The sequence below is a fragment of the Rousettus aegyptiacus genome, unplaced genomic scaffold (genome assembly GCF_014176215.1).
Source record: "Rousettus aegyptiacus isolate mRouAeg1 unplaced genomic scaffold, mRouAeg1.p scaffold_m13_p_16, whole genome shotgun sequence".
In the NCBI taxonomy this organism is placed as follows: domain Eukaryota; kingdom Metazoa; phylum Chordata; class Mammalia; order Chiroptera; family Pteropodidae; genus Rousettus; species Rousettus aegyptiacus.
In genome coordinates, this window is record NW_023416291.1 from 28,426,852 (window position 1) to 28,452,283 (window position 25,432).

The 25,432-nt window shown below is 39.8% G+C and overlaps 1 protein-coding gene across 3 annotated transcripts in view; it reads left to right on the forward strand.

The window, feature by feature from the left end:
- The window catches only part of DOCK5 (dedicator of cytokinesis 5), a 180,498-nt gene that overhangs the window by 4,479 nt on the left and 150,587 nt on the right, over positions 1–25,432 (forward strand). The window contains exon 1 of one of the 3 annotated variants that reach the window (XM_016148168.2): positions 450–8,953. The exons of the other annotated variants lie outside the window; for them this stretch is intronic. Within the exon in view, the coding sequence (XP_016003654.1) occupies positions 8,929–8,953 (25 nt within the window). The 5' untranslated portion in view covers positions 450–8,928. Of the gene's footprint in view, positions 1–449; positions 8,954–25,432 lie in introns of those variants that run through there. 3 annotated transcript variants of the gene reach the window in all.

Below are 25,432 nucleotides of genomic sequence, written 5' to 3' on the forward strand. Positions count from 1 at the left end.
AAATTGAAGAAATCCTTGCCCTAACGCATTCATGTTCTAACAACATTGAAGCTAAGACTAAAAGGTATAGAAAATTAATGTTTCTCAAGAATTTACCTTGTGACGCTGTTCCGAACTCTTTATTTCATTATGTTCCAGGAACACGTGAAAGTCTCAGAGACACCTTTGGGGGGGGTCCATGAAATTAAAATTTTTTTGGCAATAATACTAAGACGTTATTGGCCTGTTTTTACTCTGTTCTCTCATGAGTATGTAGTGTAGTTTCCCAGAATCTACATGAAGTGTGATGTTGCAACAGATGAATGCAGAAGCAGATATGAGAATCCAACTGCCTTTATGAAGCCAGATATTAAAGAAATTTACAAATACGCAAAACAATGCCACTCTTCTATGTGTTTTGTTTGGAAAAGTAGTGATTGGACATTTATGTACTTTACAAAATGATCACCCCATTAAGTCTAGTACCCATCTGACACCTTGAGTAGTTATTAGAAATAGTTTTAACCTAAAAAATATGTATATTTGCTAACATGTATTGGGCTTATTATAGTTAATTTAACAAGTCAGTATTTTTTAAAGGTCTTGTCTTGAACTTTTATTGTGATAGTCATAGATGTAATCCACATAAACAAAAGCTCTTTGAGGTTCTCAATGATTTTAAGAACATGAAAGAGTTCTGAGACCAAAATTTTCAGCATTGCTGCTTTACATGTTATTTCATTAAATCATTGAGATAATACTGTAATTTTCACATATCATCCCATTTTCCAGATAAGAAAACTGAGGTCATAGAAGATAGAAAATCTTCAAATCTCACTCCTAAGCCAAAACTCTTCACTATGTCATATGTGTTTCCCAAACTTCAGTTGTTCATCCGTCACCTTGATCTCTGCCATCTCCAGGTACCCTTGTGTGGCAGCTGCATGCCTGTTACATCCATTTGCTTTCTGTATTATTTTCTATTTAATATTTTCTTTATGTTGCCTGCTTTTTTATTTTAACTTAAAACAATTATCGAAAAAGAAAACCTTATAGTCCTACCATTGAAGGAGGACGAGCATCACTTGCCGTAGAAAAAAGTAACTGTAAAAATGAAAGTGACGAGAACACAAAGGCAGGGGGTCGGATTCTGGCCAGATGCTTTTGCCCCTGTCAGGGTTTGGAGGCTGGCACCCAATTGAAATTTTCTCTGCAATGTACTATAGATTCTTGTTATTCGTGGTAGTCGATGTTCTATAAAGTCACCACGAACATTGAATTAACAAATACTGAATTATTGCTTCTAGGAGAAATACAAGACCAGGTTCCTGTGAGCCTCTGGTTACATTTTCATCAACTGATCAGTCCATAACCTTAATTTTATGAGTGTTTCTGGTGAAGGTTTAAAGACCTTATATATGTTGTTGGTTGAGTCACTAACATCAAACTCGTAGCCAACAGCACTCTAGCTCATGCCGGAACAAAGCTTAGCTAACGTGCATGTTCTCTGTAAGGCACATCACAGCCTTTTTAGCACTATGTGTAGGGACCATTTTAAACAACAAAGTTATCAACTAAAAGCACAAAAATGAGGAAAAGGTGACACTAAGTTGATCGCACAAAGCACACTTGTTTACACTCTGAGAACTGAAAGCAGAGTCTCACCTGGTTTGACCTCAAGTGGAACTTGCATGTCATTTTTGCGTCTCTGCATGCATCTTCAGGTGACCATGAAAACACCAAGAGTGTTGATATTGGGGTTGCAAATAAATTTTAGCAAGTAGGACAATTCATAAATACAAAATCTGCGAATAATGAGGAACAATTGTAGTTAATAGAAAGAGAGTTGAAAACTGAATTCCTTTCTTTTATTCTTCAAGTCTCCGTTTGAATAATTCCTCCCCAGAGTGATCCCCAGAGAACCCCACCCCTCGTACCACCATCCTTGCCCCGCCTGCCCACACCTCTCCCTGTCTACCCTTTGCCTTTGTTTTCTTCACATGACCTATGGTCGTGCTTTTTATTTATTCATTAGTATTTCTTATCTGTCTTCCATACTGGAATGTATAGTTCTGAGGACGGAAACTTTATCTTTTTCATCAATGTACCCCAGCCCTGGGGATACTACCTGCCACATAGTCCACACTCAGCAAGTAAATGAATGCAGAACCCACCATCTGCCTAAATTTGTCTCCCGTAAGAGGAATTTTTTCCACATTATAGAATATACTGTCCTATGTGTGCTTCCAATGAGACACAATCGAAAGCAGTAGGAAAAGGGAATATTTAAATAATAGATAAAATAGATTTAACAAATTGTTAACACAAGGATTATGTAAACATCAAAATCGTAAATGTTATTATATAGGATGGGAACAATAGGAATTTGCTTTTTTTTTTTTCTTTTCCCTTATTTGTGGAGGCTTTGTGGAGGAACATACATTGTAGGATTTGGTCAATGGAAAGAAGAAGCTTGACCCCAGCGTCAAATAGGGTTTAGGAGGTTCTGAGTCATTGGGTTAGTGCCATGTTGAGCATAGGAGTTGAAAAGGAAAGAAGATGCAATCTAATGGATGAAACAAGGTATTTCAATTTATTTGCTACTTCCCATTACCAAAAAAGGAGTTGAGATGCCTTATAGTAAGTACATATATATACTGTACACTGGGTAATTACAGAAATAAGATAAGGGATACAAGAAATGTGGAGAAGAAAAAGTAATTTAGAGGACTGGCGAGGCGCTTGGAAGCAAAGATAGTAGTTAATCAAATTTTAGTTTGTCTAGACCTATAGGAGGCTTTTTGTGGTGGTCCTATCTGTCATTATGTTAGCTGAAACTTCAATTAACATGTGGTTTCTCCTTATCTAAATTTTAAGAGACAAACCAGTAGGGCCTGGGAGTAAGGAAACCAAATCTCGTTGCAATGACTTTCCATAAAGCAAAACTTTTCCAACTTTGTTTATTTCCAAGTTACTCAATATAATAATATTATAATTATAACTATAACTATACACTAATTTAGCATAGTCAAAAGAATTACAAAAAGAATATTGGTAAAATTCTATTACAACTCATTTCCGTTCTTGGGAATGAGTTGTAATAGAATTTAACCCATAACTGTGACCTGGACCTTGATTAAAAGGCACATATTTTGTTCTTCACTCAATATTTCAATGGCGGGAAAAATAGTTTTCCTCCCTGATCAAATAGGTAATATCACCCATGATATGTCTGCTCTCTGTGACGTTAAAGGATGTGTTAAATTTTTTGGGAGTCCTTTGTAAGGAGCTCCCAGCATACCTCAAGGTTTTATTTTTAAGCTGAGAAAAGGTTAATAAATAATTTTTAGGCAGACATTTGGACAAGCTAGGGGAAGCAGAGGATAGTCATGTTAATTTTATTTTCCCAAGTGATGTTCAGGCCACATCCCTTCAGAGCCTGGGCTGGCAGTCAGGCCTCCCACAAAGGATTGTCTGAATTGCTGGCAGCCAGTTCCAGAGCAAAGGACAAACATGGTCTTTGTCTTTCACAAAGCTGTGTCATCGCAAAGCTTCTGTTGTTCAAATGGCTGTATATTCATGGATCCACCTTTCCTGATTGTGCCATTTTCTCTTACAGTTTCATACCCCAATTAAACTGTGGGCCTGTCCATGTCATATGAAGTAGTCGGGACCCTCAGGATGCCCTCTCCAAGAAGTCTGGGTGTCCATTCCTTGTCTTTTCATACAATTCGAGGGAAAAATTGCAGCAGAAATTAATTCTTTTTTGAAAATAGCTCTTTGCTGACTCAACCAAGATGAATAAGAATGCATCCTGCTGACTACTTTGTTACCTGCATACCTGTGACAGGATGTACTATTCTTGTGCTTTCTGTGAGTTTAGAACCCTACGGCGCACCCTCCCCTATTTCCTGCCAAAGACCATTTACAAGAATAAGTCATAACACTCAGTTATAGAAACCCAATAGCTTTGCCCTTTTGTGTATAAAATCATAAAATGTTAAGAGCTAGATTCTGTAAGCATCACCTCTTGGCTCACATCCTCATTTTATTGGAAAAATGTGCCCTGGAGATAGAAAGGGACTTAAGCAAAATCACACAGCCAGTAGCAAATTTCTGTTTCAACTTGTCTTCTATCTGCATTTCTCTTTATAAGTCTGGAGAGAATAAGTTCCTTTATCACAGCTGCATAAGAGTCTGAAGAGTAAGTTCTCCCATACCGTCCTAATAGGAAAATGCCTGTCTTCCCTGAGTTTTTTTTCCAGGTGGAAATTTTGTTATAAATAAGATCCAGCTATTAAATCTTCTTCCTCCCTCCTTTTTTTTTTTATTGATGTATAATTGACATACAACATTACATTAGTTTCAGGTGTACAATGTAATGATTCCATATATGTATAAACCGAAATGATCACTACGGTAAATCTAGTTAATGTCGATTACCACATGCAGTTAACAGACTTTTTTCCTTGTGATTAGAACTTTCAAACTACTCTCTTAGCAACTTTCAAACAAACAATATGGCATTATTAACTATAATCACCGTGCTGTGCAATATAGGACTTATTTTGTAACAGGAAGTTTGTGCCCTTTGACCACCTTCACCTGTTTTGCCCACCCACGCCCTACCTCCCTGCCTCTGGCAACCGCTAATGTGTTCTCTGCATCTGTGAGTTTGGATAAATACTCACAAGTCGAATTACCAACACTTGTGAGTTTGTTTTTTTTTTTTTTTTTTTAGAGTCCATATGCAAGTGAGATTATATGGTATTTGTCTTTCTCTGTCTGGCTTTTTTCACTTAGCACACTTCCCTGAAGGCCCATCCAGGTTGATGCAGATGGTAAGATTTCATTACTTTTTAATGGCTGAGTAATATTTTATTCTGTATATATGTCACATTTTCTTTATCCATTCATCTATCAATGGACCTTAGGTTGTCTCCATGTCTTCGTTATTGCAAAAATGCTTCAGTGAACATAAGAGAAGTTAGTATTTTTGTTTGCTTTGGTTAAACACCCAGAAGTGGAATTGCTGGATCATACGGTAGTTTAATTTAAAATTTTTGAGGAACCTCCCATACTGTTTTCCATAATGGCTGCACCAATTTACATTCCCGTCAGCAGCGTGCAAGGGTTCTGTTTCCTCCACTTGCCAACACTTGCTGTCTCTTGTCTTTTGATAACTGCCATCCTCACAGATGTGAGGTTACATGTCATTGTGGTTTTCATTTGCATTTCCCTGTCTAGTGATGTTGAGCAACTTTTCAAGTACCTGTTGACCATCCATATGTCTTCTTTGGAAAAATGTCTTCAGATCCTCCGCTCATTTTTGAATCTGATTTTTGCCATTGAGTTCTTTATATATTTTGGATATTAACCCCTTATTATAATAAATATGATATACAAATATTTTCTCCCATTTGGTAGGTTGTCTTTTCATTGTGTAGATGGTTTCCTTTGCTCTTCATCTTCCCCTTTTTAAGAGTTCTGGGAAGGAAGTGTGTTTTGGAGGTTTGAGCCTGCAAAGTGGAAGTCATGCTGCGGGTTCCACTGTTGTCACATGGTTTCAGACCTGCTTTAGGGCCCAGTGGTCGCTTAGCCTCAGCACCGTGGTACTAATGTATTTTCAGCTGCAAAATTAATAAATAGTGTAATATTCTCATGACATCATAGTCATGTGTGAGAACAAATATGGTTTACAGAGTGGTGAAGGGTGAAGGAAGGGTCATGTATTGATCGTAAGGGATTATGACACTGATCTGGAATTGAGAGACTGTTAGTATATTTTTAGATCTGTATTTTGAACAAAGTGATGATGCCATAGTCAGAAGATCTGACCTAGGAGAAGTTTGAGTAAGGCTTCTTGCTCCCATGGTGGCTTCAACTCCTGCTCCATCCTCCCTGATGGGAACAGACAACTTGATCCCAGTGAAGAGATGCAGCCTCAGCCCCTGCAGAAGCAGCCGCTGTCATTCTTCTTCTGGAGCAAACTCTTCTGGGAACAGGGACAATGTCTATCTACTTGGTTTCTGGGATGCACCTGCCGGACTGTGAGCTTTCTTCAGAACAGGAGCAAATAGCAAGTGACCTTGCTCTTCTGTGTTAACAGAGAAGGCCTGCCTCTCAAATCATGGCGGCATGATTTGTTTTAGTGTCTCTCTCACAGGATTTTGAGGCAGCATCCATGAACTTACATGGCTTTATATATTTTGGCAATCATTGGGTACTAGAAGCATAGTTATACATTTATCGTTTTTGAAAAACAGATTCTAAGACTAAAAAATGTTAGGAACTTTAGTGTAGCACAAATTCTCATGTGCTGTGTATGCACTTTACTGTGATTTGAAAAATTCTATTAAAATTGGTACAACCGCAATCAAATATTGATTACAATTTAAAATGTACATACCTTTTAACTTAGCAATTCCATTTCTTGTCCTACAGATATACTGACATATGTGGGGAAGGACAAGATTATTTATTACAGCATTATTTATAACAAAGATATGAAAGCAACTTAAATGTTAGTCAGTTGGAAATGGGTTTAATAATTTGTGGTATTTGCATACAATGGAATACTACACAGCCATTAAAAAGAATCAGGGTCAGGGTAGACAAAGTGTTTAACAAGATAACACCGACATGTTAAAGGATGGAGTTAGTTGGTCATCTATATTGAAAAAAATGTATTGGATGTCTACTTAATGCCACATAAAAATATCAATTCCAAATGTATGGAAGGTAAAACAGTGAAAGTTTTTGAAAAAAAGCACAAGAGAATAAATATCCTCTTGACCATGCAATAGACAGAATATGTGCTTTCAAATATGGCATCATCACTTCGTTCATTTCTTAAAGGGCGCAGAAAACACTACCTTTAAAAGAAAAATACTATACTGAGTCATTAAAATTAAGAACTTCCGTTCACCAAAAGATACCCTTAAGGAGTGGAAGAAGACATTCCCAGTACATCATATTGCAAATATGAAAAGAATTACAAATCAATAAGACAAAACAGTAACCCAATAGAAAAATGGACCAAACATTTGAATGGACACCACACAAAAAATGATATCTAAGTGCACAATAAACATATGGAAGGGTGCTGGTCTCCATTTGTCATTAGGGACATGCAAACACAGTGCTAGACAGTTATAACCCCACCAGGAGGGCTAAATTAAAAAAAAAAAAAAAAAAGGAAGTACTAAGTATTGGCAAGGATATGTGGCAATATAACATGTCAAGCACTTGTGGGCGTATAAATTGGTACAAACAGTTTGGAGAGCTGTTTAACAGTGTCTAGTAAAGTTAGACATACACATACACTGTGACCCAGTGGTTTTACTCCCAGAGAAAAAATACATTTTCACAAAAATATTTGTGCAAAATGTTAATAGTACAGAATTCAGAATAGCCCCCAATTAGAAACCACACATGCGCCTCCCTGCCCGTCAAGAGGTGAGTGGATGTGTTCACTGTGGTATCCTCACACAGAGAAATGCTATAGGACCATAAGAATGAATGATTTACATGCACATGCAAAAATATGAATAAATCTCACAACATGGCCACACGGGCGAAGGCAAACACAAAAGAGTACATGCTGCGCTATTTAGTTTGTATCAACACCAACACAGGCAAAGTCAGTCTGTGTTAGAAATGTTACAGCGGTTCCCCTGGACGTCTGCAGAGTAAGGGCTGGGAAATGTGCCGGGGCGTTCAGGTTATTGGTAATGTCTGTCTGCTTCTTGATTTGAGTGCTGCTTAGGTGGGTGCATTCAGTTTATGAAAATTTAGTGAAATGTACATGTTTGGTATGTATATTTTATGTATATTAAGCTTAAATAAAATTTTTGTAAGGAATGAGGCAGCTCTATATACATTGATCTGGGCTCTTTCTAAGATATATTTGCGTGAAAGAGGGAGATGCAAAAAGTGTATTAATTTCTTTTATTAAACAGATATTTATGCAGTACCCACTATGTGTCGGGCACCGTTCTAGGCACAGAATTCAAGAGACAAAGAAGAGTGTGTTTGTGTGTACTTGTAAATGTTAGATCATTTTTGAAAGCAACACAAGAAATTGCCCATTAATTGTTTCTTAGAAGAGAATGGATGGCTGGGTGTCAGAAGCAGAGAGTTTTTATTAAATATTCTTGTATCTTTAAACATTTTTTACGGCCTGAATGGATTACCAATTTAAACAAACAAATTAAACTTAAGCATACTATTAGCATGTTAATATAATTTGAGACTTAAAGGCAGCAGCTGTTGTCACCTCTGGTTTAGAGAACCAGCAACTGAAATAGAATATTTTGGTGGTTTGACCCAAATCACACAGGATGTCTTGGCAAGTAGGTCTTCCACCTTCTCTCTCAAAGTATGCTGACTCTTGAGTATTCTAGCAAAAATCTATATGTTCCTGTATTCTTGATGACCATCTGTAATTTCATACACTTTGCTTTCTACCATTCAGTTATTTTCTTGTGATACACTATCTCTTTGTTTATATTCAAAAACCAAATCCAAGCTTTTGCTTCAGTTAAGTGCAAAATGGAATTTTCATGTTTATACTAGTCTCCTCTCTTTGTAATACTAAACACATTAAAACTCATAGAATCGCGTGTCATTAATTTTAATTTGTTGATTGTGTTTTGGATCTAAGTGGCTGCTTTATGATAGATAAACCATTAGTCTCAAGCTTTGTCTCTTCTGTCTGTTCAAAGACAAAGTATTATATAATTGTCACATTTCAATAAAGTAATGGATACACACCCATGATATACACAATATTTGGTCTAGCATTACATAAAATAAAGTATTTCAGTAGTGAAATAGAACAGAACGTTTATATGTGATTATTTCTATAATCTAACAGCATCACTAATATAATATAGGTTTTTAAAAAAGAAGTCACCTTCTGAATTACTGGAGAAGATTGAGACCCATATGATGATTTGCTCAGTGCCACGTGGTAAGTTAACATCAGAATCATGGTTATTGGAGTTAAAGCCTGGCGGCCACTCCTGAAATCAAATTGTCAAGGTAAATGCAAAAGCCATGTGCCATGGAGTAAAGTTTTGGAAAGCTGCTTCTTGTTGGGAATTTCGAAATTTGAGTCTACTAACTTTTATTACTCATTGCCTTTGTGAAGGCATATAAGGCTTTGAGCCAAGTGAGAAGGTAGGAATAAGATTAGCACGCTTCCTGGTGCTGGGCTGTGCACAGACGTTATCTGAAAGTGTGTGAGGCGGGAGCCTGCCTGACACCACGCTGAGCCTGGCAGTCAGGTGCCCTCGCTCATACACACGGTTGGCTCCTAAGTGGTTAATGCCAGTTAACTCAACTTGCCCTCCAAAATCCAGACTAGAATCTAGTATATTTTCAATTTCAAAGCCTGTATGGCTAGAAATGCTCTGGTCTTGCAAAAACTTCCTGGAAGGTATTTGAAACCTTAGGGGTCTCTAAGTTATGGGAATTTTGGTCTCCATTCCTGTGCTTTTGGGGTGGTACTCACTCACTGACTCAGGACAGTCTGGGATCCGAAAAGGTATAAATAATAAATTCACACATAATTAACTATGTAATTAACATGGATGTTTTGAGTCAGGTCGACTGGAATTTGAACCTGCACTCACTCTGGCTCACTTATCTTACTGCTTTGAAGAAGGGTCGCATTCACTGATCACCTTCTGTGTTCCCGTGGCGAAGGTGCTTGTGAGGGTTCTATAAGATAAGTAATGTATGAAAAAAAAAAAACATAGAGTAGGCAGGACTTGACGAAGGCTGGTTTCTTTCCCTTTGGCCTGTCAGAGTGCCACAAAATAATCACCTCCACCTCATTAACTCGTGAACATTTGGGAGCAATAGCCCTAGGCTAGCCATTTCTGATCCTACTGCACAAATTATCATAGAATCTGAAAACAACAATCTGTGGAGCGCAGAAAACTGAATGATTATCTTGTGGGCCTATAATCCTTCCTTAAGGAAGACTGATGCCTATTTGATCAAAGAGTTGTTTGCATATAAACTACTTAAGAATCATTTACAAAAACAGCAACAACAATAAACCCTTTTCTGCTTTTTTTATGCCTTGGGAGGCTGGTACCCAGTTCATCTTGGCAAAATGTGAGGATTGCCACTTAAGCCTGTTTTCAAATTGCTTGATGGCTTCAGGGAGGTCTCCTTGTCAGCTCATAGATTCAGGAATGGTTTGAGTCTATGGAAGAATTCTTTCCATGTTTGAGCTCTGATCTAAGCCAAGAGCCTTGGAAATTTTGAATCTCTTCTATTTTCTTTCCTGAATTAGATATGAGTTGACTTGCTCAGTTCAGATTTTGACAGCATGACTTATTTCAGAAGCAAAAGGCTACCTATATTCCCTTCACATTTCTCCTTTGGTGACATTTTGATTCTGATTTAATGTAGTGACATGAGGACAGATTTTAGACCAGGGTAACAGAGAGCCCCTAATAGATTGCCCAAAGGACTGAATTTTTAAGGACTATATCAGGATGTGTTAGGGAGGACATGTGGTTTTTGCTTTGATTTGTTTTCTTTTTTACCTTCTTTACATTTGGTTTGATTTCTTTTGGATCCCATGGACAAAATTCCATGTTACCATGTTGAGGTTTTAACAAAGAGTTATAAAACTTTAGGGAAAGTTTGCATTACCTCTGTGGCGCTAGCATTCTGAAACTGCTCCTAGTAAGAAACGGTAGTTGGAGCAAATATAAATGGTATCTAAAATGAAATGCATATTCTGCCCTAACATGTCTCTATCATCTTGCATTTAGCAGCAGCCTTGAGTGACAGGGTTTTATACTTTTGGAAGATTACAGGGCTTGTTTTCTTGCTGAAATAGTCACCCTACCGTGTTCTTTTGTCTGCTTTAGTTCTGATAATTTTTTTTTTTTTTTTTTTTACTGGTTTATAACACCATGTGTTTGGATTAAGCTTCAGGAATTACTCATTTCATAAAGGTCTCTTTTAATATTCTGGGGCATTTAGGGTTCGAAGGGATGATGGGTTGAATGAAATCAATAGGGAAGTTCGAAATGAAGATTAGGAAGCCAAGTTTGTATTTCCATCTCTGTTACCAATGTGGTTGTAGTCAAGTGTCTTGACTCCCCTTAGCTTAGTTTTCCATCTGAAAAATAGAGATAATATTTTCTATTGTGTTCCAGATTCTCAAGAGTGTAAAGAATTCTCAAGTTTTAAAAATTTCTGCAAATTAATTAAGCAGTGCCAGTAAGGGCACATTGATTGACCAAAAAATTTCAAGATCTAAAGGGGACATGCCATTGAACTTTCTGCCTGAAAGAGGTTTTGTCTAGAAAAAGCTTTGGGGCAAGAAGCTCATTTCTTCATGGCCTTGTAATCTTATACTCCTTCTAATTTCTAGGCAGCCTTTATATATTCTTCAGTCTGGTTAAGTAATCCATAGCATAAAGAACTAATTTTCCACACTTGACACTGAACTCGTGATCTTGTTCATCTGGTTTCCAGTTCCAAGATTTCCCCTAAAGCTCCAAGTCATCTTTCCCCAAGTATTAAAAGAAGATTGGTTTCAGGGGGTTGAGTATGATTCGAAACATTCTGCTGTTGTCAGATCAAAGTTTAACTTCTTTAGTTTAGTCCTCGACTCTTCTCCCCTCTTACAGGTGTTTGAATCTAGTGAAGGTAATTTACACACGTGCGTGCATACACGCACATGTTTTTAGCAGCCTTCTAGACTTGAGTCTTATTGGCGATGATTCAGTTGTCAAGACTCAGATCTGTCGGGGAACTCATGAGTTAGCAGGTCTACAACTGTAGGTACATGAAGGCGAGGGAGAGGTGTGCTATTGGCAGACTGGTGGAAATAAACATTTTTATTCACCATGTGCTTACCAGGTATCTCACTGAGGAGCAGGTATCTGCCCAGGACTTGGAAGGATCCAGAAAAGAAGTGGACATAGATCCAGTTCATGGAAAGTTTATAATGAATTAGAGTACCCCAAGGTAGGAAGCCAGAATTAACTAGTGGAAGGCTGAGCATAAAACGTGGTGCAGAGAAGTACATGTTGGATATCAGGAGTTTAGAGAAGCAGGTGGTTCTCACTGAGTAAACTGGGAAAGCTTCAGGGAAGAAGTTCAACTTTACAGAGATGGGCATTCAAGTGTGTGAAGGCCGAGGACATGGCAGGTGTTTGTGGCAAGTGGAGAAGGAGGGCGTTGTCCATTCTGGCTGGAGCGAAGGCTGGGTGAAGGGGAGAATAGGGAAATTACATAGAATATGTCAGATTTGGGGGGAGCCTCTTTTACCTTGATTTTTTTTTCTTCTTTAACCATTAACACTGCAGTAGTATGATTGCAAACTAGCTCTTCAGGAAAAAACAAACAAACAAAAAAACCCCCCTAATTTGTAGCATTTGCTAATGTCAGTGGTGTAAATACATTCACTTTGGCCAATTTTATACTACTGTAGATTAACAAAAGGCTCACAGAATTCTTGAGAATGTAACAGTTGGCTCTCACGTGCTAGCACAAGCCTGCTCCAGCATACTGTTGAACAGCCTGGTTTAGTGCCTGTGTGACAAACAGTCACTGTACCTGTGTGGGGACAGCCTATGCAGAAGACTGAAGAAAGGCCCAGGTGGCCAAGTTTTACATCCTGTCCAGCTCCTGCGGGGCCATTGCTGACTGGTGTGTGGGTGGGTAGCAAAAAGTAAGTAGAGTTGATCTGATTCCCTGCCTTGGGAGTTTGAATGAAGGAGCTCCAAAATATATTTTGCCACAGAGGTGGAAGCTACACGAATGCCATTTGAGAGAGCTGAATCCATGGCAAACCTGAGTCACAGAGTGGCGAAAATTATGAATGAAAAAACTGTTTGAAAATCGAGGAGGCTGATGGATAGAGAGAAGGGAGCTGGTGTGGAGAGAAAGCCTGCAGCTTATGAGAGGGGGGCATCCAGGTCCTTGTCCTCAGCAGCTTCCCAATTCCAGGTCCAAACATCCCTTTTCCTTGAGTGGGTCTCTGTCCCTTGCAATGGAATGGCCTAACCAAGAAAGTTTACATAGCGCCTCAGAGTACTTTGCTGCCCTTCCCATGAGAACAGCAAATATTAGAGCAGAGAACAGCAGAGCACGTGCTTCCGACCGAGGTTACACTCAGCCCGGTCCTTCTGTCCTCACGCGCCTCCCTCTGCACTCCTCCCAAGTGGCCTGTGAATATTCTTTTTTCATTCCAGCAGGGCTCGTTTGGCATCCACAATGTTGGAAGAATAGTCAGGAGGACGTGTGGTGGGTGGGATTTCGTTGGCACTTTCCACTGGAGAACATCATGAGAAAATCAGAGGCGTTAGCAGTGGGGAAGCCAAAGATCTTTATCTCCTGAGGGCATCTGGTGAGTGAGCCAATGTGAAGATGGCCTGCGCTGTGTTGGGACGAAAGTGGCTTGGGGCAAATTGAACCTTTACCCCGGCTCATGTTCTTACCGCATGCAAATTTGTGAATAATTACATTGTCAGGAAGGGGGAATCATGCTTTGCTGTTTCTGCTGAAGGCTTAGTCATACACACGTGAAGAATGTGTCCTGGGGTCCGGTGGCCCAGGGTGGCACTCTGGCGTTGTGAGGAAAGGGCCTCTTTCTGAGGGAACGTGGTGTGTGTGTGTGTGTGTGTGTGTGTGTGCGCGTGCGTGTGTGTGTGTGTGTGTGTGTTTTGGGGGGTGTTGGGAGGAGAGGTTAGAGAGACTGGTTGGGAACCAACAAAATCAACAAATCTGGGCTCTGCTCAGAATGCATCGCTAACCAGCTGTTTGGCCTTACCTATGTCGCTTCTTTCGGGGCTGTTCCCTCATCTGTGGTGAAAGACTTTGTCGAGAGAATTCCAATTTTTTGTTTGAGAACTAAAGTTCCTTTGAGGCTCTTAACAAGAGCTAAGGATTCTTTCCAGATAAAAGTGTGCATATGCATGCAGACAAAATTTCACATACAATTTTAAGGAGGTTTATAAATAAATCTTCAGGGACTGATGGGCCCCAGGATAAAAAGGCCTTCCTACATTTGATGATTTCTGAGCTGTTTTTCTATCTGTAAAATTTCATTCTGCTAAGACTTTGAATCATGGGAGGAACCTGGAAGTCAGGTAGGTCCTCTTCTCTGTCACAGTGAGACATAAGCCTCCTCGGAAACGCTTCAGACAGAGTCTTAAACAACAGGAGAGGCTTGTGTGGATTCCTCAAAGAATCTATAACCTCCGGCAGTGTGCATTCTGAGTGGCAAGAATCAGTAAACTTAAAGTACATGTAATATCACTTTGTGTTAAGGGGCTGCGAGAACACCGATAAAAGACTAACACTGGTGGGGGGGGGTGATGGGGATGGCCACTTCAGTTCAGTGTGGGCAGTCGGAGATCACTTCTCTGAGATGTCACATTTCAGAAAAGATCTGAATGAAAGAAGGAACAAGCCATGCAAATCTAGGGTAAGAAGTTCCAGGCAGAGGACTGCACACAGCTGGAGAGCCGCAGGGAGGGCCGGGTGGCTGGAGCTGAGTGAGGCAGTGGTGAGATTCAGGTCGAAGGGTTGGCAGCATTCAGACAGGGTTAGTTCTGTGCCCGTTTGAAAAACAATTGCGTGTATCTTGAATGACATAATAATGGTTACTCATTAAGCCACCCATTCATTTGATACATTTTGTTTGTTACCCACAGTAGACCAGGCAGTGAGCTAGTTGAATAAGACAGTGCTCCCAAACCTGATGTGTGTCAAAGGCACCTGGACAGCTTTCTGAAGATAAAGATTCCAGAGCACCAGGCAAGCCCAGAACATCTAGAGTATGAGGTCCAGGCCGCTGTTGTGTTTTGTTTCAGAAACTTCCTAGGTGATTGTGATATGCCGTTGAGGGACCTGTCTTGGGAGCAGCACTGGAATTCGGTAGCCCCATCTTCAGGGAGCGTCCTGTGGAGCAGAGAATAGGATGATGTCTGAATTTTTGCGTGGACATAGGAGAATGTGATCTGTTTCTTACGAGGAGCATGCAATGTACTAAAGAGAGTTTCAGAAGAGGAAGTGTGTCCTTTCCATTGGAGAGGATGGGGAACCCCAGGGAACAACTAAGCCAGTTTCCTCACCCATGGAATGAGGATGATCTCAGAATTGCCACAGAGAGTTGTAAGGACAAAGTGAGTAAGTGCCCGAGAGATTTCCAAACAGGGTCGGGCACATAGTAAGTGCTCAATAAATGTGACCCATCATTTAAGTTGGCTCTTAAAGAATGGTTAGAATTTCTGAACCATAGAATGTTATCTGCAGAGAATGCTATCATAGCAGAGTTTTTTGTATAGCTTCCATGTAAAGACCATTTAAATAGATTAGCTTTTACCGAAGCAAACACAGCTGGCAGTTAGCTTGATGCCTTAGTTAACAACAGGATCAAGATTTTCCAAATCTACTGTGCAAGGTTGTAAGATGGATTTAAACATTTTATTTCTGTCATAGGTTGGTGCTTCATCTGATACACTTGAACCTTCTTCATTGTATTTAGTTTTTGGACTAGCTTTTTAGCACCAGCTGCGGGCCAAACATTGTGCTCAGTGCAGTGGGCAGTACTCGGTGCCTGAGGCCTAGAGAAGCTTACTTTCTAGTAGGGGAAATAAGTACGCAGAAAGTTAAAACAATTTTTTCTTTACCTAGGTACCACCTAGGAAGGGGATTGGATATACATGTGCCTACAACATCTGGATCCCATTTCAGTTGGAAAGTCTTTTAAAAGGAAACACCCAGATGTGCCATGTGACTGTGACCAGTCCCTTCAAAGTAGTTTAGAGAGTGTCTGAATCATTTTGCTTATGTTGAAGCCTACGAGTGAGAAGGTTGAGACGCCTGCTGTGCCGGACTGCAGAAAACTGAGGGAAAGGAAGGTTCTGTGAGGCCAGTGTGATTTCCAGCAATACCATCTAGATGCTCTGACAGTCCTATCCTCCCTTCAGGCATTGCATGTAAAATAAGTGCTTAGGAAATAGATTAAGGCATTAGGGCTTGGCTCTAATTGACCCCTGAATTTTGACTGCCAAAACTGAAAAAAGGATTATTCTGCTGTTTAGAGACTACTCCCTAGCTTTTCAAAGGATAATTTCTTGATTCCAAGAAAAGGCATGGCTGATTCTTAGCATGTGCTTTGTAGATTGCCCACAGTGGTTGTGGGTGGGCGAGATTGTTTGAAAAGGCCCCCTGCCTCTGCTCTTGGTGCAGTGGTGGGGTGTGTGGCTTGAAATGAAAGATGGAAAGTTGAACCCCGGGCTCAGTGGGAGTTTAATCAAGAGAGAAGTTTCCTGTGGATCAGGCTCAGACCCAAGAGGCGGGGGAGGCCTCTCTGTTTCCTGCCTGAAATGAACAGGCAATGTGGAGAGGCAGGCTCTGTTACAGCCGCTTTCCTGGGGTAACGCTCCTGCCCTAAGCCCTCCTCACCTAGGCAGCATTGTTTGTTTCACACAGAAGTCTGGGGGGCTTGGAAAATCAGCATGACTGTGGCAAAACAGCTGCTAATCGCTAGGTTTCTCCCCCTCTGGCTGGGAAAGTGGCTTGTAGCTTTTGCTTTATGTCCTGCATGTGCGCGGCCTCTTTTCTGAAACCTTTCAAGATGTGAGAAACTGTAGACCTGGGAGGCAGAGCTCGGTTTTCCTCTAGTTTGGGTTTTCCTCATGCTCCATCAGGGCTTAATTAGAACCGGCTTTCAAGCTGCCTTCTGAGAGGAATCAACTTTCACTGCGAATACCTCCGCACACCCCAAGGAAAAGTCATAATGCAAATGAAATGAATGTTCACAGTCGCAGTCATTCTAATCCCAGCATCATAAACATGATTGTTTTTGAACACGACAGCAGTGGCGCTGGGAAATGTTTCCCTTCTTACTGCGGCCATGGGAGGAAGAGGGCCTTGCGGACATTCAGAGTGGGTGGGAGATTGATGCTTCAATGAGCAAACCTGCTCCCAGGGTCCCTTTGTGCCTCCACCAACCCTCTGCTTTTAGGGAACTAATTCCTGCCTCCACTTTGCTTGTTCCTCTTTTGGTTTTAACCTGGGGGCACTCTGCTCATGTTCCCAGCAAATTCGGTATACAGGAGAGTGTGGATGGATGAACTGGGACCCTGTGTCTGGCCTAGGAGTGGGAAGTAAGTTGGGGTTAAGTGATCTGGGGTGCAAGTGGTCAGACCGTTGGTGTGCACCTCTGCTAAAGAGGAAGTGACCTTTTCATACCTGTGCAGAGGTTATGTCTGATCCGCGGGTTCCTGCTTTCAACCTCCATATATATGACATGCACCATCCATATCTCTAATTTTGCACAGCAATCCTTGCTTCAGGAGTTTCTGAGGAAGTTCCTGGCTTTGGGTCTCTCACAGCTCGTCTAGAATGCCGGCCCCTTGCTCCATTTCTCCAGTACAGAAGGAGGTCCTATGAATCCATGGATGTTGGTTTTGGGTTCTTCTTCCACAGGCTGTGCCCTGCGTCATTGTGAAGGGGACAGATGAATGAGACTTTGGGTTATGAGATAGGGGAGAGGCCCTGTCTGTCACAGGCCACCAACTGAGGCGATGATGCACCACAGAGGACCAGCACGGGGTGCCTGGAATCTGTTCTCACCCCAACTTTGTTTCTTTCCCTGCCATGGCCAACTCTGATCTCTTACCAACAGCAGCCGAGTAACCAGAATAGAGACTTCATCTCTCTCTGGCTGGACCTGCTTCTCCCATGCATCACCAGACGAGTCTTCTGAAGGAAGCAGCCTCATCTGGGATTGGGGATGTGGGAAAATACACAGGTCGCTGAGCCGGGGAAATCTTGGACTGTTTCTGAGAGGGAGCCATGCTCCCCACCTCTGGGACCTGGTCCTGCAGACCAGGGAATGCCCTAACAATGGTTCAGCTTGACTCTTTGTGTCTATTTGAAAAGCGTGGAGGAATTGAGTGACCAGTTTGATTTCAGCTTTGAAACGTGGATAAGCTAGAGTGACATGGCAGTCAACATATTCTGTGGGAACAGAAGACCTTTGAACAAGACAGTCACTGGGTGGGGGTTGGGTGGGGGTGGTGGGGTTCTTTTCTCTTGCAGATACATAGATATTGAGGAGAGAGAGGTGCTGAACTTTTAGTTCTTCGAGTGACAGAGTTGCCTTTTCCGTGCCCCTGGACCCCAGCACCAGCCTGTTATCAGGTTGCAGACTATGGTCTCCATGGTGACCTACAGGATGAGTTATGGAGTTAATTCATGTGAGGGAGGGATGGCGCCTCTACAGGAGGGCAAAGATGGCATGGAGGAAAAAATCACTCTTCCCAAACAGTGCAGGCGAGCAATTTGCAACCTTCTTAGTCTTTGGACTTTATTATTTCTTTTTCTGGCTATAGTGTGTATCGTTGGAACACATCTTTTTTTAATCATAAAAAGACCATTTATTAAAGCAATATTGTCCTATTGTTAAATAATTTACAACAGAAAGTGACAACTAGTCACTTTGATATCACTTTCTCCAACTCAAATAGAGTAAAAGTTTTTCGTAATTCCTCTTATCAGAAATAACAAATCTTAGATTGTACTTAATCTTTTCAAACCCTGCAAGCATTATACACACATACAATTTCATATAATCATATAATAATTGGAGGGAGGGGATTTAAAAAATATTCTTTGTTTAAATAAGTATATTGATCTCCAGACACCTTAGTAAAGGGGATCTTCAAAGGGAGCAATTCGGTTAGCTGTTTTGATTCACCATCAGTTTACTCCTCTTAGGACTAGTCCTAATCAGTGGGATCAGCCTGATTAGGACTAGTCTCAGTGGGATCTTTCTAATGCCAAATGTCTAGCATAGTGCATAGTTCTAGTGCCTTTAGTTTCAGTTACCTAGAACACAGAAATCAAGCTTGAGCGCTATGGTGGTGGAGGACAATGGGTAAAGGTTGCCCATGTTATTGCCTAGGCCAGCACTTGCCATGTCTTATGATTTCAGAGAGCCATAAGATAAATCTAGATGACACTATTTTAACAGTGAATCATATAGTGGGGAAATAATTCCTTTCAAATTCTCTTTGAATAACTCTGGTTTCACCAACTAGAAAGTCGCAGTGTAGTGTGTTAGTAATACCTCTCTGTCATGGGAACCTCAGGCTTGCAGGCCACTGCAGCTGCCGAGACTATACTTCTGATACTCGCACTACTGCCAGTTATTGTTCTCTTCTCTCTTCTTTTCTTCTGTTTTCTTGACTGCCTTATGCCTTGACTGCTTATTCAAAGAATGAGAAACTTTGAACTCTTTTTTTTTTTTTTTTTTTTAGATCAAATGTATTTTCTCTGGGCAGTTCAGAATTCTCCCAGAAAAGATTTTCTAATTTCACAGGTAGGCAGAACAGGCCTGCCTCCTAGGCTCTTGGACATCAGTGGGAGAAGAGGGCCGGGGTGTTTAGTACAACTTAAACCTCTTTGTCCTGTTTTACTCCTGCACTTCTCCTTTGCCTGAGTTTGAAACATCTCTCATTCAGTCTTTAGAGGATAAACTTCCTGTCTCCTGTGGGGGTGGAAGAGGGATTGTCATCTGGAAGTGTGGGGGGTAGGGATGTCATTCATTTATCCAGCTTCTCAGATTTCCCCGTCTTGACAGCCTGCCCCTGCAGGCTATCCGTAATTGGGAACAATCTAACTGTATCGCTTTATTTTTACAGATTATTTTTTAAAACCTCCATTATTGTTTTGTCTATTTCTGTTTCCAAAAGAATATTTCCAATAAGTGGAATTACTGGATCAAAGAGTAGGAATATATAAAACACGTGAAGCTTTTCAAAAACTTGAGCTATGTTTTGCCAAATATGAAATTCCATTTTCACTACTGATCATCCTCATATCCATCACCATCAATCATCATCACTATCATATCTATCACCATCACCATCATCATAAACATCACCGTCATATCCATCACCATCATCATCGTATCCTTCACCATCACTACCACCACCACCACCACCACCACCATCATCATCATCATCATCACCATCATCACCATAACCGTCACCATCTCTAGATGAGTACTTGCAGGGTCTATTTTAAGCACTTTCTATTCTCATCTCATTTAATCCTCAGAGCAACTCTTTTGAAAAGGTACAGTTGTTAGCCACTGTGGCAGAGGAGACAATGGAGACTTAGAGAAGTTTAATGACTCATCCAGGGTCCCAGAGTTGGTAGGAGGTAGAGCTGAGTTCATATACAGACCCACCTGAGTTCACAGTGAAGCTGATCCTATCAGCTCATCACCCTCAGGCCTGCCCTGTGCGCTGCTTGCCCGGGGTCATCTTCAGGGCATTTGGGTATGAAGAAATATACTCAGTCTTACCTTCTGTTCTACCTTCATCCCTCCAAGTTAGCAAGGAATAATGGCTTTTGTTAGGGGGGGTCTTTGCTGTTCCCAGGGACACTATATTTTCTTTCAAGGAAAAACTATGAATTGGTGGTCTCGCTTTCTTCATACTGCTCTAATTCTGCACTGTAGTGAAGGAAGAATCTCTCCAAGGCTGTGGCATGGTTTCTTGTGTGGACACAGATTTTTCTTTCTTATAATTCCGGTATCATTTCAAAGGGGATCTGAGAGGCAGATCTTGCCCCTGAGAGCTCCTAGCTTTTTACCTACGAATTGTTTTCAAACCCCATCTTTAAAATAAATGGAAATATAATTCAGTTGGTCATCTCATGTTCACTTCTGGCAAGGTGGATATGGTAACTCTTCAGAAACAGGTGGCCTGAATCTCCCCCTGACTCAAGACAGTCCTTTATTTTCTCAAATATAAATAAAAGAATGATATGCCCTATCTCTAGCTGTTTCACAGAAGGGCCATGAGAATAAGTAAGAGGATCTCTGTAAATTTGTAAATTTGTCCCCCCCACAATCAGATAGGATGAAAACCAGGAATTGTAATTATTGTCACATTACCACACTGAGTAGAATTCATTAGAAACCATTGCTTTCTATCTAATCTCTCTTTGTTCACCTGTTCCTACCTTTCAGTAGAGGGTCCTGGTGAACGCTGGGATGTTTTTATTTTTAGCAAGTGCGTAAGACAGCTGAATCAAGAAGACTCATAAAGGCCGTGGGCCATCAGTATTTCCATTACAATGATCAGACTTCTCATCTGCAGGAAGGGTGAAGGGTTTGAGGAAATGTGGAAAAGTGTCTTCCACACTTGATGCCGCTGACAACTGTCCGCCTAGCAAACTTCACACTGTATAACGCCATTCGTCAGTTCCCTCTGACTGTTCACACAGACTCTTACTCTGGGGCCTGTGCTCCTGTCGGTTGAGTGTTTCCATTGAAAGCCCTGGAACTGAGTAGCTAATTCATCCCATCTTGCTATGAGTTAAGCAGTTTACCTTCGGGCCAAGGTTTGGAATATGCATTATGGGTCTTAGTCCTCTAAACAAAGTACACGTGCTCACACGTGCTCAAATGTTTTGTGATTTAAAAAGTGATCAAGTAAAGGACTTTTAATATACACAACAATGAAACATAAAAAATGAAATGCAAATGGGTGAAAAGAATCGATTGCTCTTATTGTCAAGAGAAGAAGTGGCTTAGCTTGAGTTGCTACTTAAAAAATAATGTAGACCAGGTGGCTCTAACAACAATCACTTATTTCTCACGGTCTGGAAGCTAGAAAGTCTGAGATCAGGGTGCCAGCATGGCTCGGTTCTGGCAGGGACCCTCTTCCTGGCTTGAAGATGGTCTTCTCCGTGCTGTGTCCTCACAAGCCTGAGAGTGAGCTCTGGTTCCTTCCTCTTCTTATGTGGACACTAATCCAATCCCGGGGGCCTCATCCCCATGACCTCATCTAAACCTAATCACCTCCCAAAGCCCCACCTCCACATACCATCACACTGAGGATTCAATATAAGAATTTGGGGAAGGCACCAACATTCATCCTATGACAAGTCACTTCTTTTTAAAAAAAAAAAAAAAAAATTATATTAAGATGAATTTGGGTGCTTTTTTTTGGTAGCTGATTATTTAGATATGTCAAAACCCTTCTGAAAAAGAAATTTCTGTTAAATGAGGAGACCCTATTTATTTATCTCACGAACTGTGGATGTTCATTGCCTGTCACAGCTGAGATTCATGTAAGAAAGTTTCCCTGACCATCTGACATAAAATATCACCACTCGCCTTACCTGCTTTGTACACCATTTAACCACCTTCTTGCTTCTGTTCTATTTATTGCTGTGTTGCCAGCAACTACAGAACGAGTCGTACTCAATTAATATTTGTTGAATGAGTGAATGAGGCATTTTTACATTTAGCATTTTTATGCTTCCTACATTTATATAATATCCTTGAGTTCTTAATATTTTTATAATATCAAAATATTAAAAATACCTACCTCTTTTTTGCCCTATGGTAAATATTATTGATATTTTTTGTCCATGAGAAAAAGAACAATGAAGCATGTCACTCTGACTCACTCCCTTGTTGGAAAAGTTACAAAAAAACCAAATCTGTGTTCAGTTAGGAGACAGAACCTTTAAAATGGATTGAAGGAAAATGGTCAAAGGTTTACAGGGGTGCCCTGAGATGCCTCTCTGCAATGGGAAACACAGCTTCATCTTTTTTCCCCTATAATTCATTAAATATAAAAACAATCAGAAAGCCATTCTCTGTGTTTTATAATACAGAGATGCATAAAGAAAAAGTTACTGGCCTCACTGGGCCCACCCCCATCTTGGACTGCCCAGGTAGCCCTCTCAGTTGACTGATGTTAAGTAGGGTGCCTATCCTATAATATAGCAACAACCCCCGCTCCCCACCAAATAACCCAATTAAAAAATGGGCAATAGACTTGACTATACATTTCTCCAAAGAAGGTATAAAAATGGCCAACAAACATATATGAAAAGATGCTCAACAATATTAATCATTAGAGAAATGCAAGTTAAAACTACAATGAGATATCACCTAACACTCATTAGGATGGCTATTGTTAATTCCCACCCCCTGCTTGCCACACCCCCCCCCCAAGAAAAAAATAACAGTTCGCAAGGATGTGGAGAAATTTGTCATACTTGTAACTCTGTTGATGGAAATGTCGAATGATGCAGCCACTATAGAAAGCGGTATGGTATTTCCTCAAAAATTAAAAGAATTACCATATGACCCAGCAATCCCACTTCTAGGTATTTGCTCCCAAAGAATCGAAAGCAGGGTCTCAAGCAGTTGTACACCCATGTTCATAGCAGCATTATTCACAGTAACCAAGAGGTGAGAGGAACCCACGTGCCATCAATAGATAAATGGATAAGCAAAACGTGGCATATACATACAAAGAATTATGATTCAGCCTTAAGAAAGAAATTCTGAAACATACTCCAACATACATGAGCCTGAGGATCTCATGCTAAGTGAAATAAGCCAGTCACAAAAAAACATAGATACTGTGTGATTACCTTTACATGAGGTCCCTAGAGCAGTCAGATTCACAGATGAAGTAGATGGTGGGGTGAGGACGGACTCGGGGAATTATCGTTTAACAGGTACAGAGTTTCAGTTTTGCGGGATGAAAAAGTTCTGGAAATTGTCTGCACAACAATGTGAATATACTTTACACTACCGAACTGATTTAAATGGCTAACTTTATGTTATGTGTGTTTTCTCACAATTCAAACTCCTTAAAAAAGTAAAATTTAAAAAAAAAAGGAAGATAATTTGTATTATCCACACCTGTCTCAGTGCTCACATAAGGCAAATGTGTGTATAGGCTACTTTTTGCTTCTTGTTCGCTTTTTTTTTTTTTGGGAAAAATAAAAAGGTGAAAGGATCATATTACATATATTAGTTAACTTGCTTTCTTTTTTCCCTTTTTAATCCATTTAACAACACTGTATGGACACCTTCCCAGGTCAGTGAATATAGATCTGAGTCATATGTCTTTCAGAGATGACTAATTATTCATAGGATGTGTGAGCTGGGATTTATTTTCTTTTTTTCTGAAACTTAAGGTTATTTTCAATTTGGTTGCCACTACAAACAATGCTGCAATAAATGACTTTATTTGTAGTTCCTTATATACTTATGCTCTATTTTTGCTGAATTCTAAAAATAATTGCTAAGTCAACAGCATTGTCAGATTATTTCCCAAAATGTTTTTAGCAGTTCATATTTACACCAGTACTATATGAGATGTCAGCTTCTCAACCTCTTTGCTAATATCAAATTTTTCATTCTGCTGTGGGTAATGATTTGCAACTATTTTTCAAACTCGCAGTTGTAAAGCTGAGTATCTTAAAAGCATACTAACTCTTTACCTTTATTTATTGTTTTGTATATGGGATAATATATGGAGTCTGATTTTGTTTTCTTTCAGTAGAATAGATAATTTTGCCAACCCTGTTTATTCCATCATTTTTTTGCACTAAATTAGAATGCTGTTATCATATGCATTTGGATATTTTTTTCTAGACTATTTGATTCCACTGATTTATTTTCTATTTCTGTATCAGTGCTAAATTATCGTGAGTATATAGAAAATATATAGAAAGTTTAATGTGTTGAAAGGAAAACCCTATACCATTTTCCCTTTTCAAACTTTTTTTCTCAATTCTTAGATATTTTTCCATGCGTATGAACTTTTAGACCAAATTTTGTTCAATTATTTTTAAAAAGTTTGGTTGAGATTCTGATCTTTACATCTGTTGCATATAATATGATGTATGTCTGTATTCATATACCTCAAATTATTTTTATGGTTAAGGAAATGATATATGCCCGTCATTTTCAACTAAATATAAAGCAGTAAATATTGCTTTCTCTATTTCTGAACACGTTAACGATTTGTTGTACAAACTTCCATTTTTCTGTTTTTGAACACACATTTAATTACTTAACAAAAATGGAACAAAAAGTGCATAGATATTACAGTGTAACTTTTTTCCACTAGGAAGTTATGGACCTCTTACCGATAACTCCAATTTAACACCAATATATATTATTTAATAATATCTCCCAATTTTGACTGTCCTTCTATTAAATGTTTATTTTCTGTTTTGTTAATTTCCACTCTTTCTGCTATTCTCTTTCTCATTCTTTCTTTGGACTTAATTTGTTTTTCAAGCTTCTTGATATGGATGACTCGATCCTTGATTTTTCAGCCTTTCTTTTCTAAAATCAAGTGGTGTTAGTATGTGGAGCAACTGCAACTCTTATCCATTGTTGGGTTGAGAGTGTAATTCGATACCATTGAAAATTGTTTGGCAATATTTACTGAATTTCAGTGTACATATACTATGTGAATACCCTATAGAACTTAGTACATGTGCATGGTAAATGATATGTGTGCAAATGTTCATTTATAAAAACATGTAACCCAAGAGCCCCATTAACAAGTGGAACTTTAAATTAAAAGCACAATACCATTTATATTAGCACCCCAAAAAATGAAAT